This window comes from Emydura macquarii, unplaced genomic scaffold (assembly GCF_026122565.2).
Source record: "Emydura macquarii macquarii isolate MOO-44397 ecotype Brisbane River unplaced genomic scaffold, CSIRO-AGI_Emac_v2 contig_2063, whole genome shotgun sequence".
Classification (NCBI taxonomy): domain Eukaryota; kingdom Metazoa; phylum Chordata; order Testudines; family Chelidae; genus Emydura; species Emydura macquarii.
In genome coordinates this window covers 1,466,867-1,492,875 of record NW_027132200.1, presented here as the reverse complement: position 1 = coordinate 1,492,875, position 26,009 = coordinate 1,466,867, and the positions used below count along the sequence as shown (strand labels likewise).

The 26,009-nt window shown below is 37.7% G+C and overlaps 1 protein-coding gene across 1 annotated transcript in view; it reads left to right on the top strand.

Annotated features, from left to right (window-relative positions):
* CSMD1 (CUB and Sushi multiple domains 1) overlaps positions 1–26,009 on the top strand; it is a 1,845,645-nt gene that overhangs the window by 1,770,887 nt on the left and 48,749 nt on the right. Inside the window, exons 55-57 of the mRNA XM_067558441.1 lie at positions 16,373–16,561; positions 19,238–19,411; positions 22,657–22,839. Coding sequence (XP_067414542.1) covers positions 16,373–16,561; positions 19,238–19,411; positions 22,657–22,839 — 546 coding nt within the window. The remainder of the gene's footprint in view (positions 1–16,372; positions 16,562–19,237; positions 19,412–22,656; positions 22,840–26,009) is intronic.

The window sequence follows — 26,009 nt, the reverse complement described above, 5'->3', positions numbered from 1 at the left end:
AATATACTATTTCCTTTTATTTCTTGTAGTGTTTGTTCTTTCAAGGAGAATCAATTTTTATTCATTGAAACGTATTTATTTTTGTACTTTGTTTATCTCATTGATATCTATTACGAATTTTCATTTGGAAAACAATTTTATCCACTGTACAACAACAACTAGGGCCCCAGTCCTGCAAACACTAACATACATGCTTAACTTCCCACATGTGGGTTATCCTACTAAAGCTAATGAGATTACCTATGTTCATTTAAATACAAATGTTGTGGCCTTAAAATCTATGGCTTTGTGAATTTTCTAGGAAAGAAATGAAATGGCAAAACATACCTATATGCTGCCCTTGGCATCAAGTGTATAGAAGCACAATGACCAGAGAGTATTTGATGTCTGCTAAAAGAAGCAGTAAGAGAGACATACAGCATGTTTGAGCCCCACTGCTCTGTGAAACCCTGCTGTGCTCTGGCAAAACTCCTATCTAGGTGTGTTTAGACTGGTAAAAATACACCTGTCAAATTATACCAGTACAACTGAGTACACTATACAGCACCTTTGCTCATAGTTATATCAATGCCACCTCTCCGGCTTCATTGGATTTATATGGGTATAACAGAGCAGTATTTGGTCCAATAAAGCTTGAGTTTTACGTTAGTATGTGCTTGGGTTTTTTGTGTGTTTTCTGTCTGAACCTTATCATTATTTTAGCATAATTATTGTAGTAATTTTGTTTAAATTTTTTAAATAATTTGGATTGAGAGGTCCAATCTTAGATAAAGACAATTTCAGATTCTTTTGGGCAGAAGTCATTAAATAAAATACCTTCCTGAATTATGCCACTTATAGAGGGGAAAAGAAGAGAGAAAGGTAGACTAAAAGATCTGATATTTCACAATTTGATACTGAATCTCTGAATAATTTTCTGTTGCACTCTATACAATATAAAAAACAAAATGACCTCTTTTAGCACAACTAGAGAAACCATATGTTTTATATTTTGAACAGCCCCCTGTAAATGTCATTTTACACCCTGCACCTAAATATACTTGGAAAAAAAATCATGCCAAAGAATTGTATTATTTTTTTAAATGCTCTGCATTTTAAATTTTTATTTTGCTGGAATTAAAAAAAGATTGTTTCACATTTTATTCAAAAAAATTTCAACCAAAATTTGTACAAATTAAATTGAAAACATATTTACTAGAGTACTTCTATAAATCCATTCCTTATATATTTCATTTATAGCACCTTGCATCCAGATGCACTGATTCAGAATTTATTCAGATGGAACAGTGCCTCCCACTGAACACAACTTCATGTAACATGTGCCTTTTCCCTAAAAGTCTCCCATTTGACTAATGGTGGCGGGGGGCATTCGCTATAGTAAAATATGACTCTTTTTCTGTTAGTGAAATTGTGAATAGAGAAGACAAACCATCCAGTCTCTACAGTAGCATGTGTTCTAAAAAGCCCTTTAAATAGTCATAGGTGATATGACTTGTTTGTTGAGCTTGACGTACCTTAGGTACCAATGTGATAGACATGCTTTTTAAAAACAAAAACTCCATAAAGTCACACAGTAGATTTTATTCCAGGGAAATGCTCAATATGCATTTTTTTCACAATAAGCAGTTGTTTGTAATGCTTGTAAAAATATCTCCTGATAGCAGTGAAATTCACTCATATCAGCATGATGACATCTTACATAAATTGTATAACAGATATAATATTGTTTTATAAAATGTACACGGAGAAACAACAGAATTAAGAACTTAGAACAGAGCATATACATAAGCTTAAATCACATTATGTTTGTTGTGTAAATCTACAAATTCTTTGGTAGATGGCAGACCTGCTTCCCATTGTTATATTTTGGGAGTGCATTGTCCTTCTTCTTATCATATAGGACTGAGAAAATGGGTTTAAAAAAGGATACCACAAACTAAGGCCTTGTATTCAGGGGAAAGTTTGACCAATTGTACTGATATAATTATACGGGTACAGTTATACCAGTATGAGCACATACACACTCATAGACTTTAAAGCCAGAAGGGACCTTCATGATCAGCTAGTCTGGCCCAGTGCCTAGTGCAGACCACAGAACCTTGCCCATCCACTCCAGTAATAGATCGATAATGTCTGGCTGGGTTACTAAAGTCTTCAAATCATGATTTGAAAACTTCAGGTTACAGAGAACCTACCATTTACTCTATTTTAAAGCTGCAAGTGACCCATGCTTCAGAGGAAGGCAAAAAAAACCCCAAGGTCTCTGCCAATCTGACCGGGGAGAAAATTCCTTCCTGACCCCAGATATGTCTGTCAGTTGGATCATGAGCATTTGGACCAGACCCAACAGCCAGACAAATTGGAAAGAATTCTCTGTAGTAATTCAGATCCCTCCCCATTTAGTATCCCATCACTGGCCACTGGAGATATTTGCTACTAGCAGTTGCAGATTAGCTACATGCCATTGTAGGCAATTGCATCATACAATCCCCTCCATAAACATATCAAGTTCAGTCTTGAAGTCACTGCTCCTCTTGGAAGGCTGTTCCAGAACTTCCTTTCTCTGATGGTTAGAAACCTTTGTCTAATTTCAAGCCTAAACTTATTGATGGCCAGTTTATATCCATTTGTTCTTGTGTCAACACTGGCATATAGTTTAAATAATTCCTCTCCCTCCCTAATGTATTTATAGAGAGCAATCATATCTCCCCTCAGCCTTCGTTTGATTAGGCTAAACAAGCCAAGCTCTTTGAATTGTCTCTCATAAGGTAGGTTTTCTATTTCTCTAATCATCCTAGTAGCCCTTCTCTGCACCTGTTCCAGTTTGAATTCATCTTTCTTAAATATTGGAAACTAGAATTGCACACAGTACTCCAGTTTAGGTCTCTGCAGTCGCCTTCTATAATGGTACTAAGACTTCCCTATCTCTACTGGAAATATATTGCCTGATGCATCCTAGGATTGCATTAGGCTTTTGCAGGGTGGCATGACATTGGTGGCTCATAGTCATCCTGTGACCAACAAATACACTGAGGTCTTTCTCCTCTTCTGTCATTTCCAACTGACATGTCCCCAGCTTATGGCAAAAATTCTTGTTTTTAATCCCTAAGTGATCTTGCCCTTTGCACTATTACATTTAATCACATTTATATTACTCCAGTTTTCAAGGTTGTCCAGATATTCTTGTCTGATATCCCAGTCCTTCTCTGTATTGGCAATAACTCCCAACTTTGTGCCATCCACAAATTTTATTAGCACACTCCCACGTTTTGGGCCAAGGTCATTAATAAAAATGTTAAATAAGTTTGGTCCCTGAAGAAATCCTCCCTTCACCCTGACCGTTCACCTTTCAGTATGACCTGTTGTAGTCGCCCCTTTAACCAATTCCTTATCCATCTTTCAATTCTCCTGTTCAGAATACAAAACTTTGCCATGATACACCTCATGGAAACATTTTCATATGCATCCCTATCCCCACCCATCCACCTCCCCCCACCATTTTTTTAGTATAGTGGAAATTTCCTTTGACATAACACTTTTTCAGGAAACATTGCATTTTGTTAACCATTTGAGTGAATATTTGACACAGCTCTAACAATAATATACACCACATTATTGTGAATGTTTTAAAACAAAAAATTAATCTTAAGCCCTGATCCTGCAAAGATATACGCACACACTTAACTGTATTCACATAAGAATTCCCATTTACTTTAGTGGGTTTATTCATGTGAGTGAGTACAGTCAAGAATGAGTGTAAGACATTGTCTCTATGAGGCTATTTAGCAACAACATAGCTACAGGTAAGTTACTGAGGTAATTTCCATACTTGTAAACCATGTTTTACATCTGTGCAGTGTGTTTATATTAGAGGTTTGAACTAATATAACTACATCAATGTCATTACAATAGTGCAAATTTACCTAGTTTAGACAAAGCAGTAAGTGCAGGATCATGGCCTTAGATCTGAACTAATAGATTTGAACTAATAGATAATAGGTCTTGGACATGTATCATTGCCTTCCTTAAATAGATGAGTTAGTTTTATGGTTCACCAGTTCCAGATTTTTGTTCAACTGAAGTCAGTCATGTTTCAAGAATAAAATTAGTTCCCAGTAGTTTTCAATTGAAAAAAAGGAGGGAAAAATATAAAATCTAATTTTCATTACTACTAAGGGAAATTCAAAATGATCTGGACAAACTGGAGAAATGGTCTGAAGTAAAGAGGATGAAATTCAATACGGAGAAATGCAAAGTACTCCACTTAGGAAGGAACAATCAGTTGCACACATACAAAATGGGAAATGACTCCCTAGAAAAGAGTACTGCAGAAATGGATCTGGAGGTCATAGTGGATCACAAGCTAAATGAGTCAACAGGGTAACACTGTTACAAACAAAGCAAACATCATTGTGGGATGTATTAGCAAGAGTTCCAGAGGGGTAGCTGTGTTAGTCTGTATACAGCAAAAACAACGAGAGTTCTGTGGCACTTTACAGACTAACAAATTTAATTTCAGCAGGCATAAGCTTTCGTGAGCTTCAGCTCAGTTCCTCAGAGTATTGCAAGCAAGACACGAGAAGGAATTCTTCCACTCTACTCCATGCTGATAAGGTCTCAGCTGAGATATTGTGTCCAGTTCTGGGCGCCACATTTCAGTAAAGATGTGGACAAATTGGAGAAAGTCTGGAGAAAAGCAACAAAAATGAGTAAAGTGCTAGAAAACATAACCTATGAGTAGTGCCCTACCAATTTCATGGCAGTGAAGAATATGTCACAGACCATGAAATAAGCCCCTTCCTGTGAAATCCGATCTCCCCTGTGCTGCTGGGAGCACCCCAGCCAGGGACTCCTAGGTGCTAGTCCCAGCTGGGCTGGGAGAGGGACAGAACTTGCTCTTCCCCTTCATGGCCACTCCTGGTGGGGATATCAGACCCACCTCCGGAGGTAGCACGGAAGTGAGGGTCTCACTCGTCTGTACTGCAGCAGCCCCCGGAGCTTCCTGCATCTGGGGGAGGTACCTGAAGGTGGGTCTAATCTCTCCCTGAGAGCAGCTGTGCAGGGCAAGAGCAAGCCCTGTCCCAGCCAGAATTGGGCTCAGGGTTTCCACCCCACAGCTCCTACCTGGTCTTGGGGCACCTGGGCTCAGGGCTTCCGCTCCACAGTTTCTGCCAGTACTCGGGGCACCCCCAAATTGTCTGGAGTCCCTGGGCAGCAGCCCTAAGGTTAGCTTTTTAAGAGAGGTTAGACAAACACCTGTTGGGCTGATCTAGAAAATCCTTGATCCTGCCTTAAGTGCTGGGGACAGGACTAGATGACCTCACAAGGTCCCGTCCAGTCCTGTGATTCTATGAAAACTCACATTTATTTAAAACATAAACAAAATCAAGTTATATGTGAACCTTTCCTTGTTTCTTTCCTTGTCATTTACCATTTTGTGACTTTACAATGAACTCCGCTAACTCACCTTAGTGAGGAATCATTATGTAGTGTTTTCTCAGGCAGTCTCTCCTAGAATTTGCCTTTTACCCAGAGAGTGAAATCTCTGCCTTGCTTCATCATGAGTGGCAACTCAAATGTGTGTTTAAAATCAGAAATGTGTTAATGATTGATAACAATGCAGTGTTTTTCAAACAAAAAAGTTTTTTTTTAATGTTAATGACAGACGACAGGTTTTTGTTGTTGTTGTTGTTTTTTAATTTAACAATATGTTCCTGTCTAGGAAAAATTTAAAAAAGAACAAGAATGAAATACTGTGAATGATATACTTTTTGATGATCTTTCAACTTTTTAACAGAAAACTGACCAAAGGACACAGTCTTTTCACATCTTTGTCCTCAGGGGTTTGAATCTACTCAGAGTGAGGTTCCAGAATCATCAGGGCATATTAACCATTCTTCTGCCTTTCTCGACAGACTAAATTGAGAGTGCTAGAAATCATTTCCCATGTAACCCTTGACAGCTGTCATTGTGAGAAAGCAATTTATTTTTACTCTCTTGTCTTGATTTACAACTAGGTCTACAGGGTGAAGGGCAATCAGGGAATCTACTGGTTTAGTTCTGTATGCCAATCAGCTCAAATTCTTTCCTAAAGCATCCCTTACTGCAGTCCTTGCTAGTCACATTAAATTCATATACATCTTTTTAAAAACATAGGTTATTTTAAATGACACTAAAGGGTAAGTTTTACAATACTTTTCAGTTGTACAGGATATCCTTTTTTTCATAAACTCTTGATAAGACGTCAGCCATGATGCAGCAATTTCGTTGCACAGACCACATGCATAAATTAAATATTCAGCAAGTATCCTGCATTTTACACATCACTGAGTTGGCTAGACAGATGCTGCTGTTATAAGAATGAGAACTCTATATCACACAGACAAATTGATTCTTTGGGAATTTAATATATTCTTTGAATATGCCATGTTTCAGTCTTCCCAGAGAATTAAGTGTTTCTATTCTCCCTACTTTGTTTCAGGGATAATTCAGTTAAAATTGCTTTTGAATAGCTTTAGGGCAACATATCATCTTGGAAACAATGGTCTTTCTGCTTAATTTCCTATTATTGGCTTGGCGGGAGATAGTTTGGCAAGAATAGCTGTTAATCCAAAGCTCAAACTTCGGAAAATTTATTTTACTTTATTTTTGCAATGTGGATTGTGCTGAAAATGAAATGGAAAACATGTAGTTATGACAAGTGATTACTGCAGCAATAGATTAAGTAAAAGAGTTGAGCAAACTACAAGTCATGGAAGTGGTTGGGACAACATTTGCCTTTGTCAGTTCAAAAAACTTTCCAGAAATTGGGGCAATTTTCAAAATATTTAAAAAATTGTTTTCATTCCTTGGATGATTATGGATAATGGTAGAAGACCCTTTCAGTTAAGAGGAGGAGAGCCATAGACAGGGTAAGCAATTCTTCTGGAGTTTAGAGAATTAGGTGTAGAACTGGCAATCATGTTACCTGGATTGTAAACCTGGTGCTGACACTGATTTACTGTGTTATTGTGAGAAATCATTCTTCCAATTTCCTTGGCCTAAATTCTCCTATATGTAAAATGCGGATAGAAATATTAATCTACTCCATAATTATATGTTTTTAAAGTGATATATATGTACAAACTAGGATCAGGATGTTTATCTGCAACTGATTCACCATTGCAACCTTTCACCAATATGTAGTATATTCTTTTTACAGCATGCATGCTAATATATAATGTTTTACCTATTGTTAGCACACACATAAGGAATAACATATCCCACAGTCCTTATTCTTAAAGGCGTTAATGGGACTACTCACAGAGTTAAAGGACATTCATTAGTGTTCTTGGGACTGGAGCCCAAAATAATCCTATTGGATCAACAAGGGGAATCTGACTTGTTTCACTTCAGCCAGTGAGATTGATGAAAATGCATATACACCAACAGCACTTTTTCTTAGAAGTGCTGCTCCTTCAAGTGTTGGTAGCTGTGATCAAACCTAAATTAGGGCTCGATCCTGCATATACTTAAGCATTCAAATAATTTTACTCATGAATAGTCCAAGTTATGAGTTTTACAAATTAAATGAGACTCCTCATTACAGTAAATGCAGTCACATACTGAAGTATTTCCAAGCACAGGCCCTTATTTTTCATATCACATAAAAATTTGGCAAAGCCTAACATTCTGTTTGAAATGTTTTTATAAAGCAGTGACTATTGTTACTATTACTGTAATTATTTTATTTCTTTAACATTTATATTGCAGTATTGCGTAGGGGCCAACTAGGTTTGGGCTCTATACTGTGCTTGGTGGTACATAGAAAATGACAATCCTTGCTACAAGAAGACGACTATTCCAAAATATGTACATATACAATGGTTGAAGTTTAAACATACAATACAAAAAAATCTTCATTGCTGTTGTGGCAAAAATAAGCATTAATTCGCACAAAAATGTTTTTGCAAAAGAAGAAAACCATGCATTCTACAGATTCTCTTTTATATTTACTCTATGTCAGATTTAAAAAAAAAATTCGGTAAACCCGCTACTTTAAGAAGGCTCACAGAATCATAACCAGAAAAGTAACATATTTTATGCTTGGTTTCAATCTGTTTTTGGCAGGAGTTGTCAAGAACATTTCTCTTTAACTTGGGTGCAGTCTGCAAGATGTTGGATATAAAGATCACTAATCCTAGTTTCTTACATTTAATGTGTCATTCAAAATCTTGTTTTGAGAGGTTCTTAACCACTATATGTTAAACCAATGGGGGGGGGAGAGGGAAGAGGAGGCTGTTCTTATTTATTTATTTATTTATTCATTCATGTACAAATTACTACTCCCTTTTGCAAGGCTGCAATTAGTAAGCATCAAAATAGCACTGCTTTTGGTAATTAGTCTAACTCTTTGGTCAAACTTAATAGTTACCAAATATTTTATTTTGTGACTTTTCAGGGAGGAGAAAATCATCAACACTTGTAATATTTTTTTTTTCCTTTTCTTTCTTTCTTTTTTTTTTTTTAGTTGCCTGTTTTTTGTAATTATTTTCTTATTGCATGCTGGGCATGCAGTGTAGAGATTTCTCCTACTTTATTACCACATTATGGGGCAGCTTTGTACCACTCCATCTGTGGAAAGCTAACCCATAAGGCCATTAGATCCCAAGTCCCAGTGCTTAACGAGTCCTTGGTAGTACCAAAGCAGCATAGTGTCTACACAACTCCCAGGCTGACTAGGCTGCTTTAATGAGCCATGACTGGGGAATCGTAAAGACAGTTTAAAGACTTCCTGTTAACTTCCCAGTTGGAAATTCACAATATTTAGGGAGTTAAGGTTGTACCATGCATATGTGTCAGTAACTTTAAAGCCAGCTACCTTTGAAAGAATAATGTAAATACCATAAACCCAAAAACAGTCTCCCTCCATAGACACCATGCACAAATATATTAAAAAACAAAGACTGATCATAACATACTGATTTCTCACGGTTTATTGTTTTTTAAATAAGTTGAAATTGTGTAGAATGCCATGGAAATACCTGCAGGTTTTTTTTTGTTAAACTGGATACAATGAACACGGACATTGTAAAGTACAAAGCACAATACAGTAACTTTCAGTCTTATGGGTGTAAGCTGATGAAACATTTTGTAATCTCTGTCCACTAAAGTGCATATCATTTGTTTTGCAGTAGATTTAAAACCAAAACCAAGAACCTAAAATCCTTGTCAGCTGAACAGTGAAAACTCAATATAGTGTTCATTAACCAAAAGGTAAAATATAATGGTATATATGGGATGAAGAAAGATATAACAACAATATAAAATTTTCCCCTTTATAGTCTGTGTGCCTAGCAAAGAGCATAAAACAGAACCCTGTTTCAAGACCAGATATAGTGCAGTGTTTGTTCCTGACTGGTACTTAAGGAGCTGTAATAAGGGAGTACAGGAAATATTAGAGTGATGTTATTGATTCTACTTTGAAAGCAATACCAAACTGTGAGTAACATGAAAAATGAATGAGGAAACAACTGTATTTTATCAACATTATTATTACTTTACCTTTGCCAGACTTGTGTAGCTCTTCTCCCTAGGTGTGGTTCAAGCGTCCTTCTTGGTGCTTGCTTCTTGGAGTGGGTTACACGTGAATGTTAAAGGTATGCCAAACATGACACTAACAGTGAAGCCTCTTCTGATGAGCATATTGAGTTCTAGAGAGGAGGCTTGAAGAGGAAAAACAAGCAGCAAATCAAGTGAAACTAAAGATGCAAAGAGTAGAAAGGGGGAGACTGTTGAGAAAGAAATGAAGGGAACACAGGGGTGGCAAGAAACTGAGTTTAACAGGCAGGCAAGTGACATGAATTTTGTGATTTTACTTGGGAAAAAAGAGTAAGGCCTCACCGATATTAGAAAACTTCCACTGTATATCTATATAAAATGGTGCCAACCTTAATGTTGATTCACATTAAGTGATTTAAAGTGCATTTAAACCAATTTAACTCAACACAGTAACCTCATTAAGCTAAATTGTTTGTTTATTATTTAACCTCGTTTATATGTATCTATATTAGGGGTTTGGCAGAGTGTAAGTTGATTGATTTTTGTTACCCCAGTGCAAGTTTTCTACTACAGGGAAGGGGTAAGTATGCTTCCAAAAAGAAGTGATCCTGATTCATGACAGTATTTCTCCAGTTTTATGTTACTTAACCTCTAGGGATTTCCAAGGAGTTATACTAACACATAAAATTGTTGTAGCATGATAGTGAACCAACCCCTGCACACATGCCTCCTTAAAGGGATCGTTAAAAGAAAGAGCTGCTGTTAACAGTAATTAATGAAGTTTTGTCACTAAAATAAGCAGATAACTTTTGGGTAAAAAAGTGCTATTTTTCCATAGTAACTTTTCTGAACACAATCATTGTAAGGATGGTGCAAGGCTCAGGTCACTAACCTCTGACTTGGCGAGAGTCATAGAATCATAGAGTTGGAAGGGACCTCATCTAGTCCAACCCCCGGCTCAAAGCAGAACTAATCTCAGCTAAATAATCCCAGTGAGGGTTTTGTCAAGCCGCAGCTTAAAAACCTCTAAAGATGGAGATTCCACCACCTCTCTAGGTAACCCATTCCAGCGCTTCACCACCCTCCTAGTGAAAAACTTTTTCCTAATGTCCAACCTAAATCTCCCCCACTGCAATTTGAGACTGTTGCTCCTTGTTCTGTCATCTGCCACCACTGAGAACAGCCTATCTCCATCCTCCTGGAACTCCCTTTCAGGTAGTTAAAGGCTGCTATCAAATCCCCCCTCATTCTTCTTTTCTGCAGACTAAACAAGACTAGTTCCCTCAGCCTCTCCTCATAAGTCTTGTGCTCCAGCCCCCTAATCATTTTTGTTGCCCTCCGCTGGACTCTCTTCAACTTGTCCACATCCTTTTTGTAGTGGGGGTCCCGAAACTGGACACAATACTCCAAATGCGGCCTCACCAATGCCGAATAGAAGGGAATAATCACTTCCCTCGATCTGCTGGCAATGCTCCTACTAATGCAGCCCAATATGCTATTAGCCTTCTTGGCAACCAGGGCACACTGCTGAGTCATATCCAGCTTTTTATCCACTGTAACCCCCAGGTCCTTTTCTGCAGAACTGCTGCCTAGCTCATCGGTCCCCAGTCTGTAGCTGTATATGAGATTCTTCCGTCCAAAGTGCAGGAATCTGCACTTGTCCATGTTGAACCTCATCAGATTTCTTTTGGCCCAATCCTCCAGTTTTTTTAGGTCCTTCTGTATCCTATCCCTACCTTCCAGGGTATCTACCACTCCCTCTAGTTTAGTGTCATCTGCAAACTTGCTGTGGGTGCAATCTACCCCATCTTCTAGATCATTAATGAAGATGTTGAACAAAACCAGCCCCAGCATCGACCCCTGGGGCGCTCTGCTTGTGACCATTTGCCAACTAGATAAGGAACCATTGATCACTACTCGTTGAGCTCTATGCTCTAGCCAGTTCTCTATCCATTTTATAGTCCATTCATCCAACCCATACTTCTTTAACTTGCTGATAAGAATACTGTGAGAGACCGTATCAAAAGCTTGCTAAAGTCAAGGTATATCACGTCCACCGCTTTCCCCACATCCACAGAGCCAGACACCTCTTCATAGAAAGCAATCAGGTTGGTCAGGCATGACTTTCCCTTGGTGAATCCGTGTTGACTGTTCCTGATCACCTTCCTCTCTTCCAAGTGCATTAAAATGGATTCCTTGAGGACCTGCTCCATGATTTTTCCAGGGTTTGAGGTGAGGCTGACTGGTCTGTAGTTCCCTGGATCCTCTTTCCTCCCTTTCTTGAAGATGGGCACTATATTTGCTTTTTTCAAGTCATCAGGGACCTCCCCCAATTGCCACGAGCTTTCAAAGATAATAGCCAATGGCTCTGAAATCACACCAGCCAATGCCCTCAGCACCCTTGGGTGCATTGCATTTGGCCCCATGGACATGTATTTCTCCAATTCCCTGCTCTGCCTCAGGCGTTTTGGATAAGTCACTTAGGGCTTGTCTACACTTAAAATGCTGCAGCTTCAGTGTTGACATAACCTGTGTCAATGAGAAGCATTCTTCTGTCTGTGGAAGTTCTCCACATCCCCAAGAGGCAAGTAGCTAGGTCACTGGGAGAATTCTCCCATCGACTTAGCGTTGTCTACACTGGGGGTTAGGTCGGTTTAACTGTGTTGCTAAAGGATGTGTATTTTTCACACTTCTGAGTAACGTAATTATACTGACCTCATTTCCTAGTGTAGACCAGGTCTATGAACCTCTGTCTCTCAATTCCCTATCTCTGATAACGTGCTTCCCTATCTTACTGAGGTGTTGTGAGGCTAAATACCTTAAAGACTGAGAGAGCACAAAGACTGCTGTGATGGATCTATATGAGTTCCTAAGATAACGAGACTGGGGTATGAAGAATTGTATTACTTCACAGACTTTCATTGTGTCTACATGCTATGATGATGGGTATATCAGCAATACAATCGATTTCACTGATTTTGACAGGAACTAGTAGAAGTGAAAAAATTAGTTAACATACTTTAACATCCGTATTTTTTTTATGAAGAGGAAAAATTAAGTCTTTTCTCTTAGCTTTTTTTTTTTTAAAAAATACATTAAAATGATACATGGGATACTTTTGATAGGAGCAGCTTGAACTCTCTGCTGTCCCCTCCCCATGTCTTTTAAAAGCTCCCCCAACATCAGAATAAAATGCACTATGAAGTTAATGGAGCCTCAGACTATATTAAACTTTTTAGCAGAGCCCCTCCACTCTGGGGAGTCCTACTTTAAGGGAGGGAATCGTTTTATGGTCAGGAGAAGTTTAAACATATATCACAAGATGCAGAGTTTTACAGGGTACCCCAGAGAAAAATTGCGAGGCACAGGGTCTCCATATAGCTGGCCCACTGTCTCCTTCCACAGGTCTTCAAGGTCTACAAGGTTTGGGGACAAAACTTCCTGTTCCATGAAACAGGATAGAAAGGGCAATGAAAGTCCCCTCCCCTCTGAGTGACTGATTTAGGAAAAACTCAGCACAGCACACGGGAAATTGCTATCTAGGCCTGGAGAATCAACATGTGGAGTTTATTCCTCAGAAAATCAGGCCTCTTCTCTAAACCATATCTATTTTATTCTATTAATTGCTGTTCTATACAGAGTCTCATACCATGCTCATCAACATAATATCTTAGCACCATTTCATTTGATCCTACTGTACCATATAATTACATTATTAACACTCTAAATAGCTTTCATTTTGAATAACCCACGTGAGTAAAATGTCAATATTTCAGTAGATTACAGGTAGATTTGCTTTAGGCCTGGCCACATTATTTTCAAATATAGTCCCTGATTCTAAAATGAGCTCTGCATGAGCAAACATCTGCATCTATGTGGAATCCTACTGACGTCAATGGGGCTCTACACAGGCATGGGTGTTTGCCCACACAGATCTATTGCAGGATGGAGGCCATAGACATTTAATAAAATTATGATTATGGTTTAAAAAAATAGAAAGAGAGATCAGTTAAAAAAGATACAATTCTGTTATTGTCAACCAAAAATGAAGTATTAGAATACTGCAGATTCCTTAATGTCCAGTTACTTCCCTTCCTCCCTAAATAAAATTCCTTTAAAGAGAATACTAATGAGTGAACATTTGTAAAGGCTGATTGGTTCTGTTATTGATAAGTATGTTCGTGTTTTTCCTCTTTAGTAATCTCTGTGATAGAATTTCAGTTTTAGAAAACTGGTGTGTACTCACAATTGCACATTGGTAAAATGCTAAAACTTACTAATAGAAATCATTGCACAATCTTTTCTACTCCACATATTCCAAAACAGTGGGTTATTTTACATGTAGAATTAATTGATTTTTCTAAAACTTTTCTGATGTCCTTGTTTATATCTCCAGTGAAGAGATGAGAGGAGCAGAGGATGTCATTCATAACATCTTTTCACTACACTTGTGGTGCACGCTTCCAGAAGAATAGACATCACTGTCAGGATTTTACCATGGAAATTTCAGTCTCAGCATCACAATCTTGCTTCTACCAATGGAGAACAATCTCTGCTGTATATTCAATAGGAGGATTAGCTCAAAGAATAAGGATTGGGGATATACATTTTAAAAAGAGAGATGTGTGACAAGGATATAATTGGCCAAGTGTTATGGGTTCCTCCGTCACAGCTCTTCTGCTTCTGTTCCACTCGAAGATCCTCTGGTTTGCAGTCACCAGTGCTTTTATTTACAAGGTGTACAGGAATTCCCATCACCTTACAGTCTGTGGGACTGTTCAGGGAGACAGGCAAAACCTTCAAACTCCCTTCCCCCCTTCTCTCTGCCTTCTCTTATCCCTTCTGGGCCAACACGTATACCCTCTTGGGTCAGCTGGGCAGCTGCTGCCCCTTGCCTAACCAAACTCGGGCAACTGTTTAGCCTGCATAGGCTGACAGCTCCCTCGCCTCAGGCAATCAGCCCAGAGCCCAGCTAGCCATCTCTGCTCCCCCTCAGCTATTTAAGATGGAGTGACAGGGGGCTAGCCAGAGGATCACCACCCAGCACCCTGTTACACCAGGCTTGCTGAAAGCTGTGTGAAATACAGCTGCTTTATGGTGTGTCATCTCCCACATAAAGTGCTTGATTTTCCAATAATCATCTTTTTTTCTTTCTAGGTATTAATAGTGAGAAATTTATTTTCTTTTTACTATTCTAGGCTGTTTGTGTGCACAATACAGGAAAGTCAAAATGAGAAAAAGTTTATGGGCTGTTTAAATTGAAGTGTAGGTTTTAGAAATAGATTTGATTGAACAACTCACTCAGGGCCAGATTCTGCCCAGCCCTGTGCCAGGTGCTTACGCAGGGTGAGGATGCATGGAACCTTTATACACCATGGTTCCATGCATAATGGATAAGCACTATTACAATTTTTGTTCTAAGGGAGCAGAAGAAATGTGCAGCGCTCGTATCCACAGCAGCACTTGTCACTCCAAAAGAGTTGCTTTTGATCCTTTCTCCAACACACTAGCAAACAGACCTGACCTCATATGGTGGGAGCATCTGCTGCATCCTTCCATACATAGTGTACTAGTAACATCCATAATTCATGATCACTGTTTTCCATTACAGCTGTGCTGCTGGGGAGCTTTTGTAGCACTTTAGGGGGGTTACAATGTGTTTTTTAGGCCAAACCTTCACTTGCTTCTCTTACCACGAGGAGAGCTCTCCCACATGTCACAGAGAATGGAATCGAAACTCTGTGAAAGGAACCTCATGGAGAACCTTGCTGCTCGTGCTAGTATTACTGAGAAGAGATACAATCTGCCTATAGTATACCGTGAATACTTATATGAGAGTCAAGGTGGATAAGTTAATATCTGTTATAGATCCAACTTCTGTTAGTAGAAAGGATAAGCATCTGAGCTTCACAGAGCTCTTCCTCAGTTTTCTACTACAGGCAAGATCAGGCATGACCTGAGGAAGAGATCTGTGAAGCTCAAAAGCTTGTCCCTTCCACCATCAGAAATTGGACCAATAACAGATATTACCTCACCCACCTAGTCTCTTTCATATCCTGGGACCAACAAGGCTACCACAACACTACAAACAATGAATACTGGTAGTATCTTGGTTTGTCTCAGTTCTGTGTCAATCAAGATTGAGCTGCAGCCCACACAGATGAATTATAGGTAATTTACGGGCTGAAAACAGTACTTGCAGCTAGAGAAACAACAGTGTTTTGAGGCTCTGTGGAGCTAGAACCTAAAGCCTCATTGAAGCAAGAGGCAGATATTGGGGACCCTCAGGCCATCACCAGCTTTTTCATGCACTGGTAGGAAAATTGCAGTCTATGTTGGGTCAATGCAGAGTTGCTAGAATTTGAAAATTGTTTTCAATCTCAATTCTCCAAGGGTTGCAGGGAAGTTAGCTCCTCGACTCAGATGCTCCTCTTGTGTCCGGAAGCAATGCTTATAGTTCAGCTACAGACAGAAATCAGGAAGAAACTTGCAGCAGCCTTAGAGCTCTGTATGATCCCCAGAACTGCAAATTGGTCAGGACACCCACATTCTTTACATGTCTGAAAGACCAGTCCTGACAGACTGTTGTAGGAAATGGGTTTTTTTTTTAAAGAAAAGACTGCTTACACTTTGGATGGTATCTTCACACCAGAAAGGGCTAGACACTTTGAAAAAGCACTATGATATGTATTATTTAAGTAGTCCTAAAATCAAGCCAAAATCTACAGGTCCTTCTTGTGAGCCATTAGTGAAATAATGTGGAGTATTCTCTATTAATCTTTATTAATGACATTGTGGTGACAAATAAGTGACAAACACGTTTGTCTTGTAGTCGTGAACTGTTCTGATCCAGGCTTCGTGGAAAATGCTATTCGTCATGGGCAGCAGAATTACCCTGAAAGTTTCAAGTATGGAATCAGCGTGGCATACCATTGCAAGAAGGGATTTTACATCTTGGGCTCATCTGCTTTGACCTGTAAGGCTAATGGCTTGTGGGATAGATCACTACCCAAATGTTTGCGTAAGTATTCATGTCAGAAACATCAATTAACTCCTAGCCACATATATTTGAAAACTTTTCTTGGATTGTGTTATTAGCATAACCTAAACTGTGTCATTTATTGAGACTCCACTAAAACCAATATGGCCCGTAACCCTTACTGGTAAAATTTTAAATTTATTTTATATCAAATGAAGCAATAATTTTAAATGCTGTCAGTTAATTTAAAAAAAAAGACAATTTTGGCCTCTGTTGTCCTTTTATGATATCCAGAAATATCCAGGGAAAACTTAAACTTATTATATTTGTATTACATGTTATTTCAGTTAATAATCTAAGACCATTAATGCTTTTCTGAGAGATTTTTTTTTAAATGAAGAATCATCCCAATCGGGATGTTATCAGCTAGTTCACATGTGGGAAGGAGATAAAAGGGGAGCTTTGCACAGGATAATTTTGTTCAGGAAGGAGGTTCCATTTCTTCCAATAACACCACTTCATTTATTTATTTTCAGAAAGATTTCTGGTGAGTTCTGCTGGTTTTTATAATCACCTTAGTGAATTTCAGATCTCTAGAAATGAACCATTTAACTAGTTTTCATTTCCCCTTGTGATTGGTCCCTGTTCTGTTTCTGACATGAGGTTTCTGAATTAGTACAAAATTTAGGGGAATATGAACAGCTCACAACATTTTAATTTCCATGTTCACTAAATAGTTTTATTTTTCTTTTTGCTAATGATATATTCCATGGTTTACTTTGTTTCCTTGTACTAGCACACACATATATTCCAACCAGTTCAATGAATCTGATTGAACCATATTAGCAGTCTTGTCCTATAAACCTGTGATTTTGTTCTTTGTGTCTGTCTGTGTGTCTCTCTTATTCAACATATCATCCATAACCAATATCAATGCAGCCAGGCACTCTGAACTTGATTTTCAGAAATACTGAGAACTCACATTTCCAGTGGAAGTAGATATGAGTGTGAGTGATCAGTAACTCTGTAAATCAGGTTCATTCAGATTACCAAATTGCCTATTAACTAAATGTATAGATACTGTATGTATAGACACTGTTTAAAAAATCAACCACTGGCAAGAATACTTTACACACCCCAAGCATACTTTCACACTTTTATCCACAACTGAATGAAAATTATATACAGACCTTTGTGGCCCTGTCCCACTACTCTCTGTCTGTGATCCCCCCTCACCCACTAAAATCATGACTCTGGGGAAATTCCACAGATGAGGACAAATTCTTTTCTCTGTGTAATGGAGAGCAGAAATTGGCTCTGATCTGCTGTCCCTGTTGCACTATAATTCAGATCTACCCATTTCATTTTCCTGAGATTCACAAATCCTTCAGAAATGTGTCTATAGGACAAATCCCACTTTCCTTCCTCAAGTGAATGAGAGTTTTTCAGTGAGGACTATAAGATTTGCACCTTTGATATTTGAATTCTTAAGCAGATTTCCAAATACCAAGAGAGAGTTTAATTCCTCAAAGGGATCATACATTGTTTCACTCTCTTACTCCAAGTATAAAACTGAGAAAAAAAAGTGCTTAGATAAGATTATAAACATCAAACCCAATATAGAAACATTTTGTGTTAAAAATTCTCAGTTCAGCAGTAAAAATAGAAAGAGACTGTCACTTTGGGTGTAAGACAATGATTTTTTGTGAATCATTTTTTTTTAAATTATATTTCAATTTGTCTTTACACAAGGGCCATCAGATGCTGCTTGATGAAAATAGCCTTTATTTCTTTTCCCAAATTCTCTACAAACACAAAACCAGATCACAGTTAGAAATTTACTCCTGTTCAACATTGTTTGTTTAAATTTTACATATAATTGTTTGGAAACAGTGAATATTCAGTCAATTAATCTACATTCAGAACCTGCTGTTTGAATTTTGTGATTGTTTATTTACATTATGTAGAATTCTTTTCCTTTTTCTTCTTTTCCCTTATTGGATGACCTAGGCTTTTAAAAATATTTTCTTTCTGGATATAAATTTCCTTTAATAAGGAAATTAATTTTGTGTCCTGATCAAACAAATTTCAACTCTTGGCTTTTTTTTTTTTAATGGAACATGTGTACAAACAAAATTTTGCTTGTATGAAATTTTTCAGAACCCAAAATAAATAAGTAAATACATACAATTCATAATTCACCAAAATGATCATAAATATATTTTCCTATCATTCACTGCCCTTTATGAATTACTCTGATAAAATTTCGTATCTGCCTACATTCTAGCTATCCTCTATTTAATTATCAAGATTCTCTCTATCTCTGTAGTACCTGATCACCTCCTATGTATTTCAAAATATAAATAAACAATAAAAATCTCACTGATTTGCTTTCCTGCCTGTGGCAGAAACAGTATATATAGTTTATAGGATTTTGTGAGGGCAGTTGAGGGATTTGTTGGATGTGGCAGAAATTATTGAGGAAACTAAGTCAAGAAATGAGTTTTACATGTAGTTCTTGACCTTAACCTTAACCTTATCAAACACACACAAATCATCCACAGCAACAACAAAACTAAACATATCAGACAACAGCAACCCAACTGTAGGTTTATTTTGTGCAGAGCTGACTTCATATTTAGAAGTCTGTCACAGATGTTTGTGATATCTGAAAATGAACAGCCATGTAATAATAATGTTTTTCTTTCCTCTTTGTAGCTATTTCTTGTGGACATCCTGGAGTTCCTGCCAATGCAGTTCTTTCAGGAGACAAATTCACATATGGATCCATAGTTCACTATTCTTGCACAGCAAGTCGAACTCTCATAGGAAATTCTACTAGAGTGTGCCAAGAAGATAGCCATTGGAGCGGAACTCTCCCTCACTGCTCAGGTAGTTGTATGAACCATCATGTGAATGTGACCTTGTAATTAAAGTGATTACAATTATTTCCAAGTAGCAATTTTTAATTTTACATTTTTGGCTTCAGCTTTATTTTATTTCTTCCAGTAGTGACACATTTCATTTGCAACTGTTTATTCAAACATCCTGATACATTTGCCCTCAGTCACTTTGTCACTATGTTGGAGCCTTCTTCTTTGTAACATGTTCAGTACAATGCTACATAAAATGACATCACAAAACAGTATATTTCCACTATTCTGCTTTGCATTTATACGTATGCTCAGTCTTATTTATACACAATTTTTTGTGTGTACATTAAGACTACCGCACAACAACATACCTGACACAAAACCAGAAGAGCCTGGATATTAAATGGTAAACCACCTAACATTACATACCCTCTGCTCTTCCAGTGTCTGTACTGTGGGATTTATCCCCAGCCAGAACTGGATCTTTATATGCTCTTGGACCATTTTATTTGATGTAAAGAGGCCAGACCTGTGGTGAGAAGGTGACATTCTGATTACTTTGGTAGGAAGTTTCAGTTTCTATACCTTTAGGGCCTTGCAATACTGGACTTGAAAATTATAACATTTTCATGGATTCATAAATTCTAAGGCCAGACTGATATGATCAGTCTGATTTTAAAAAATCTAGTCTAATTAAAAAGTTGTTACTTGTGTATAATTGTGTTTCCTGTCTTGAGACAGGGAAGTTTTTGCCCTGAGAAATTCACATTTGTAGGAGAAGGAGGAAACTTATCTATGGTGACTGGATTTAAAAACAAAATAAAGAAGTGGCTTTTTGAATCCACCAAGGGATTTAGAATTATTCAAATACATACAACGTCTGTGTATACTAGCTACTTTGTACCAGAAGCTACCTACATTAATAAGCAGTATATCTCATTTATATTAATCACTTTAATAAATTCAGAATTGGGCCCATGACAACTAAGACATCCGATTATGTTTATTAGTGGAGCAATATGAAAAATAGTCCCAGTACAATTTTGAACCCCTGTAATATGTTTCTAAGTCAGGTGTTCTTTTTGTTTTGTTTAGTTTTTTCTGTAACATGTATGACATCTACATAGCACATACATTGTGCGCTGTGATCTGTGTGTTTATTGTCGCCTGGAGTCTGATCCAGCAAGATACTCAACAGGCCCTTTGCTTCCATTGAGTTCAATGGGAGATGAGGGGTGCCCAGCATATCACTGGATCAGGTCCTTGTTTTGGAGGACTCCAAAAATCATTTGTGAGCAATGTGACCAGGCTACATTTCTGCCAGTAAAAGCATTGTAACACATAACATTGATATTTATTATAAATGACTATATTAAGATACTCCATAGGCTTATCTGTTACTCAAATATATTCTTTCATTTCTAAAGTAAGATCTCCTTAATTTACCTCAGATGGTGCCTTCTAAAATCAGAAATAAATTCTGGTGTGAAAAATAAAGGCTCCAAATCTTTCTGCAATTATGAAAATAATACTGGTTCTGTAAACAAAAGAACTATTACAATGTTACAGATAAAATAAATAAGAAGTAACAAGGCTAATTAGTTACTCAATAAAGGGTAGGCAAACAATGCTGTAAAAATTCATACAGATTTAATCCCATTCTTGTTAGCAATATTATACAAAAGTGTAATGAAAATACTACTATGTGTATAATGCACATTCCATGCATCTATCAAGTATTGCACATGCATGCTGTGTTCTACCTACCAAATAGCTCACTGTATGTCTCCATGCCCTCAGAGAGCCTTAAATTCAGTGAATGAAATCCTGGGCCAAATAATGCCAGTAGGAGTTTTGACATTGACTTCAGTCAAACAAGGATTTCATCCAGTGTGTGTTCAGGTGTTTCCATGGTATTATAAAGACACTACTCATTCATATATATATATATATATATATATATATATATATATATATATATATATATATATTATTAACATAAAAGATAATATTATATATACATATATATACACACACACACACACACAAACACACAATTTTGTAGAAAATTATAATCTTGCTAAAAGATTCTGTGAAGAATCCGATTGATTTTTATAGCAGGGATATAATTTTATGTTAAATTTCATAATGTATTATTAAAAATATGTAGCAAATTTATCACTTCCTGCCAATTTATTAAAAAAAAAATCAATACATTTGGGATGCCGTCTCCTGCATTTTTGGGTGTTTACTGACTCTTGGCCATCAAAATTGTTCCTCACAACACAAATAGAGTGTAACTAAGGCATGACTGTTGTAAGTCTTGTGTTGTTGCCTTTTATTGCTTATTTTGGACCAGATCATGACCTTCAGACTCAGCCTACCATAAAGGTTTGATGCAGAGGTTACAAGCAGAGAAAGTCTCAGGAGATATTCTGGCCTCTCCAACACGGGGAGAGCTTGCTTTGCTATTCTATGAAGAGTATCCATCCCTTCATGTTTGACAAGCTGGCTGACTGATGCAGTATAGCTATCACCAACCATGACCCTCTTTGGAGAGTCTAGCATAAGTGCAGCATATTTGGAATCCTTTGTGAATTGTTGTCCCCAATGCCAGAGGATGGGTGCTGATGACAGAGGATGCAGGACGATAAAGACAAAACCAATATGATTGCAAGCAGAATGTCCATCTTGTTCTCCAGCTTATATACCTTTTATCATCTCTGCATACAATGGTCACACAATTGCTGATTGGCTATTATATAATTTCACACACTTAGCATGGGAACAGCTTACATATTATTGGTAGCTTCTTAGCTATTCACTAGTGGATATGTACATGTGGATATATACATCTCAACTATTCTCCACTTCATACTTAACTATACCTCTCTCCAATTCTGCTGTTTTCTTACTTTTATTGTTATAAATTAATAGCAGCAGAAATATTGAACTATAAAACTGAGCAAATAGAAAATGTTATTTGTGCTAAAGAAATAATTGATCAGACAAGATAATAGGCTTTCAGAATCAATATTTGTCTTGTATCCCTTATTTTGTCTTACTTTGTGTGCTTTAATTAAGTCTTATCAGACTGGGACATAGACACAGAAGTTACTTATTTCTTTCAGTCTCCCAAACTGGAAGCAAATTGATTTATTAAAACAGAAACAATCTAACTAGTAACCCTTGAGAGATTACTTTCTACACATACAATTAAATATAATTTGTCTGCCAGTGAGTCTACTGTATTATGTTTTACAGGAAATAGTCCTGGATATTGTGGTGATCCAGGTATACCACCTCATGGATCAAGACTCGGGGATGAATTCAAAATAAAAAGTCTACTACGTTTCTTCTGTGAAATGGGTTATCAACTGAGAGGCTCTGCAGAACGAACATGTTTGCTTAATGGTTCTTGGTCTGGTTTACAGCCTGTGTGTGAGGGTAAGTATTGGCAGTTGCCAAAATTTATCACAACATTAAATGCCTTATTGCTGAATTATGATTCTTCTGATAATGTACCTTTAAATTGTTCTGTAGAAATTTGATAAAAATCACCTGGCATGCAGTCAGACTTTTGTTTAAAAACCAAAATCTTATAAAACTGCCAAGCTTTTGGAGAGACTACTTCACTGGGGATTTATATACCAACTCCCTGCCCAAAGAGGCAGCAAGCTCTTCTCTGTTCTCAGGGTAGACAGCTGTAGAGTACCTGATCTGAAAATGATCGCAATACTCAAAGGCACTCATCATCTGCCTCTTCCAGTGCCCACACCACTCCATCAGCCAGGTTGTAGATTTGACAGGAATGTAAAGAGCCACATCAGAATTGATCAGGAGTTTTGGGAACCACCTTGCCACATTCCATCAGGCTTGGTTTGATAGCACGTTGGACAAATAGATGCAGAACACAGCTGCCCAGTACTATCCCCTTCATTTCCACACCCTCTCCATCCCTCACATCATTCCCCATATCTCTTCAGGGATCCTTCTCGTGAGAGCCTATTACAAAAAGAAGTGTGCTCATTTCTCCATCTAGAAGCAACAGAAGAGGCTTCTACTCCTGGTATTTCCTTAACCTGAAGAAGAAAGGGGTTCTTCATGCTATTCTAGATCTGAAGAGACTGAACAAACACATATGCCAACTTCAGATTCAGGATGATGTTTGCCTCCATCATTCTACCTCTTCAGGCTCAATATAGGTTCATGACTCTCTGCTTATCAGGTGCATGCTTTCATATAGCCATCCACCAAGCCCACAGGAAATACTTGAGATACATGGTATGATCCAATCAATACCAGTACAAGATATTACCATTACTCCAAGAGTCTTCATAAAATGCCTAGTGATGTTAGCAGCCTCCTGAAAAGACAAGGCACTTAATTTACCGTTACTTGGACATCTGGCAGAACAGAAGCAAAATCCAGAGTGATAAAACAGCAAGCTTGGTATATTCTCTCTCTCTCTCTCTCTCTCTCTCTCTCTCTCTCTTTTTCACCTAACTGGGCCTCACAATGAACTATGAAAAATCATCCCTTACCCTGTAGCAGACAAAGAGTTTGTGGGTGCCGTGATTGACTCCATAAAAGAAAAATCATACCCGCCTGAGGACAGGATCCAGTTGCTACAATCACTCATTCTCCAACTGTGCCTTGTACTGTTATGCAACAGGTCACTGTGTGTGGTTGGCACTCAAGCTACTTGCCAAACTTCATCTGTGGCTCCTTCAACTCTGCTCTAATTCACATATTATTCAAGAAGACATTTGCTAGACAGGAAGGTCTCAGTGCCACATGATGTCAAAATGATCTTTGTGAAGAGCTTCCAAAACCTGAGATTGAAGTGATTTTGGAATGATTACTCTCACTCCCCATAAGATCCAACTGTAATTAATAGATAATGCAGGTTGACATAAGATGAACTGTATAAACTGGGGATTCTTATGATCAGCACTGTACCTTGTAGAACCATCTCATTCCCTTCTCATCATCCTTAGCATATCATCCTTTGTTGATGTTTGTGCTAGTTATGAGTATTCTATCCATCAAATTGAGATAGAACACTTCATCCAAAGTTTGTTTGGGTTGATCAGAGCTTGGGCATGGAAGGTGTGACACCCTATGAGCATTGCTGTGCTGAATCCCTTTATGGAATTGAATAGAATAAGAATGAGCTGAAAGTGTAGCAATGCCCAAAAAAGATGGAATTCCATGTTTTGGTACGTAAATTAAAAGTAACAGCAATGATCTCTCAGCAATGTAAAATGTCTGCTATTCAGATAGGTATGGAACTTCTGAATTCTGAAAATCATGCTAACAGCTTCTCTTTCCATTTGTGTATAGCTCTTCTCAGGGTGGATAAGTATTGGGAAGCAAAAGCAGTTGGTTTCTCCATGTCATTAGCAAAAAGGTGGGAAAGAACTGCAATAATTCTACATGGTAAAGCATCAGAAACCAATTGCAATAGTAGTGAGGCTCCAAAGTGTGTAAGAACTTTGGCTGAGATCAACAGTTTTTTTATTTGCTTAAATGCACGCTCACCCTTTAATCCTTTTCCATTTTTTTCTTTGCTAGTAATTGTTCATGTAAAGGTGCCAATATTGTCACCAAATTAGGGAGAAATTTACCATAATAGTTAAGCCGTCCTAAGAATGAATGTAATAACTGTAAAATGTTCTTTGGGTGCAGGCACTTGAAGAACCACCTTCTGTTTCTGTGGTGATTTCCTTACGTACCCCAGGGCACCATTTATGTTTCAAAGGTATTCAACTGAAGGTGTGAAAAATTCAAAATTCACTTGACATACTCTCATATTATGGTCTTTCAGAGTTGTAACACAGAGTCCAAATTTCGAAGACAATCTGCTTGATACTTTTCTGTACCAAAGATGTCATTCAAATAGCACTGAACTCTATTCAGTCCTTTCAGAATTTCTGGTTTTCTGGAACAGAGCAGGTGCCGATTGTAATACCAAAAGGCAACCTGTTGTAACAAAATAAGCCTTGTTGCTTATTGATTGTGAGATATTTGTGAGATGCTAGATCAATCTCTATTTAAAAGTATGCATTAAGTAAATCCAGTTTACTGAAACACTGTCCTTCACTAAAAGAAGCAAACAAATCTTCAATATAAAGAAGTTTATACTGGTCTGCACATAAAGTTGGATTCAGTGTCACTTTGACATCTCCACAATTTTGGACAGAGCCATCCTTCTTGATCATTGGTACAATGAGGGTAGTCCACTCATTATGTGAAACCGGTGACTAGATGCTACTAAGTGGTCCAAATCAGCTTCTTACAAGAGGCTTCAGAGCATAAAGCACAACACCGGGCTTTCAATATTTTGGATGGCTGTCAGACTTAACAGTAAGATGCACATGTTGTTCATTGGTCCAAGTTCTTTTTCATAAACTATGGAGTCTGTCCAGCATTTCTTGAAAATTTTAAGGTGTTTTCTTGATCACATTGATCTCTCTCCAGTTCATCGTAAACTTCTCAAGCGAAAATCTGACAAATATTGGTGGACACTTTCCTTCAATCACATAGAAGGATAAACTAACTGATTGTCCATTGAGTTGACATTTCACATGGATTATCCCTTTTGGGACTAATTT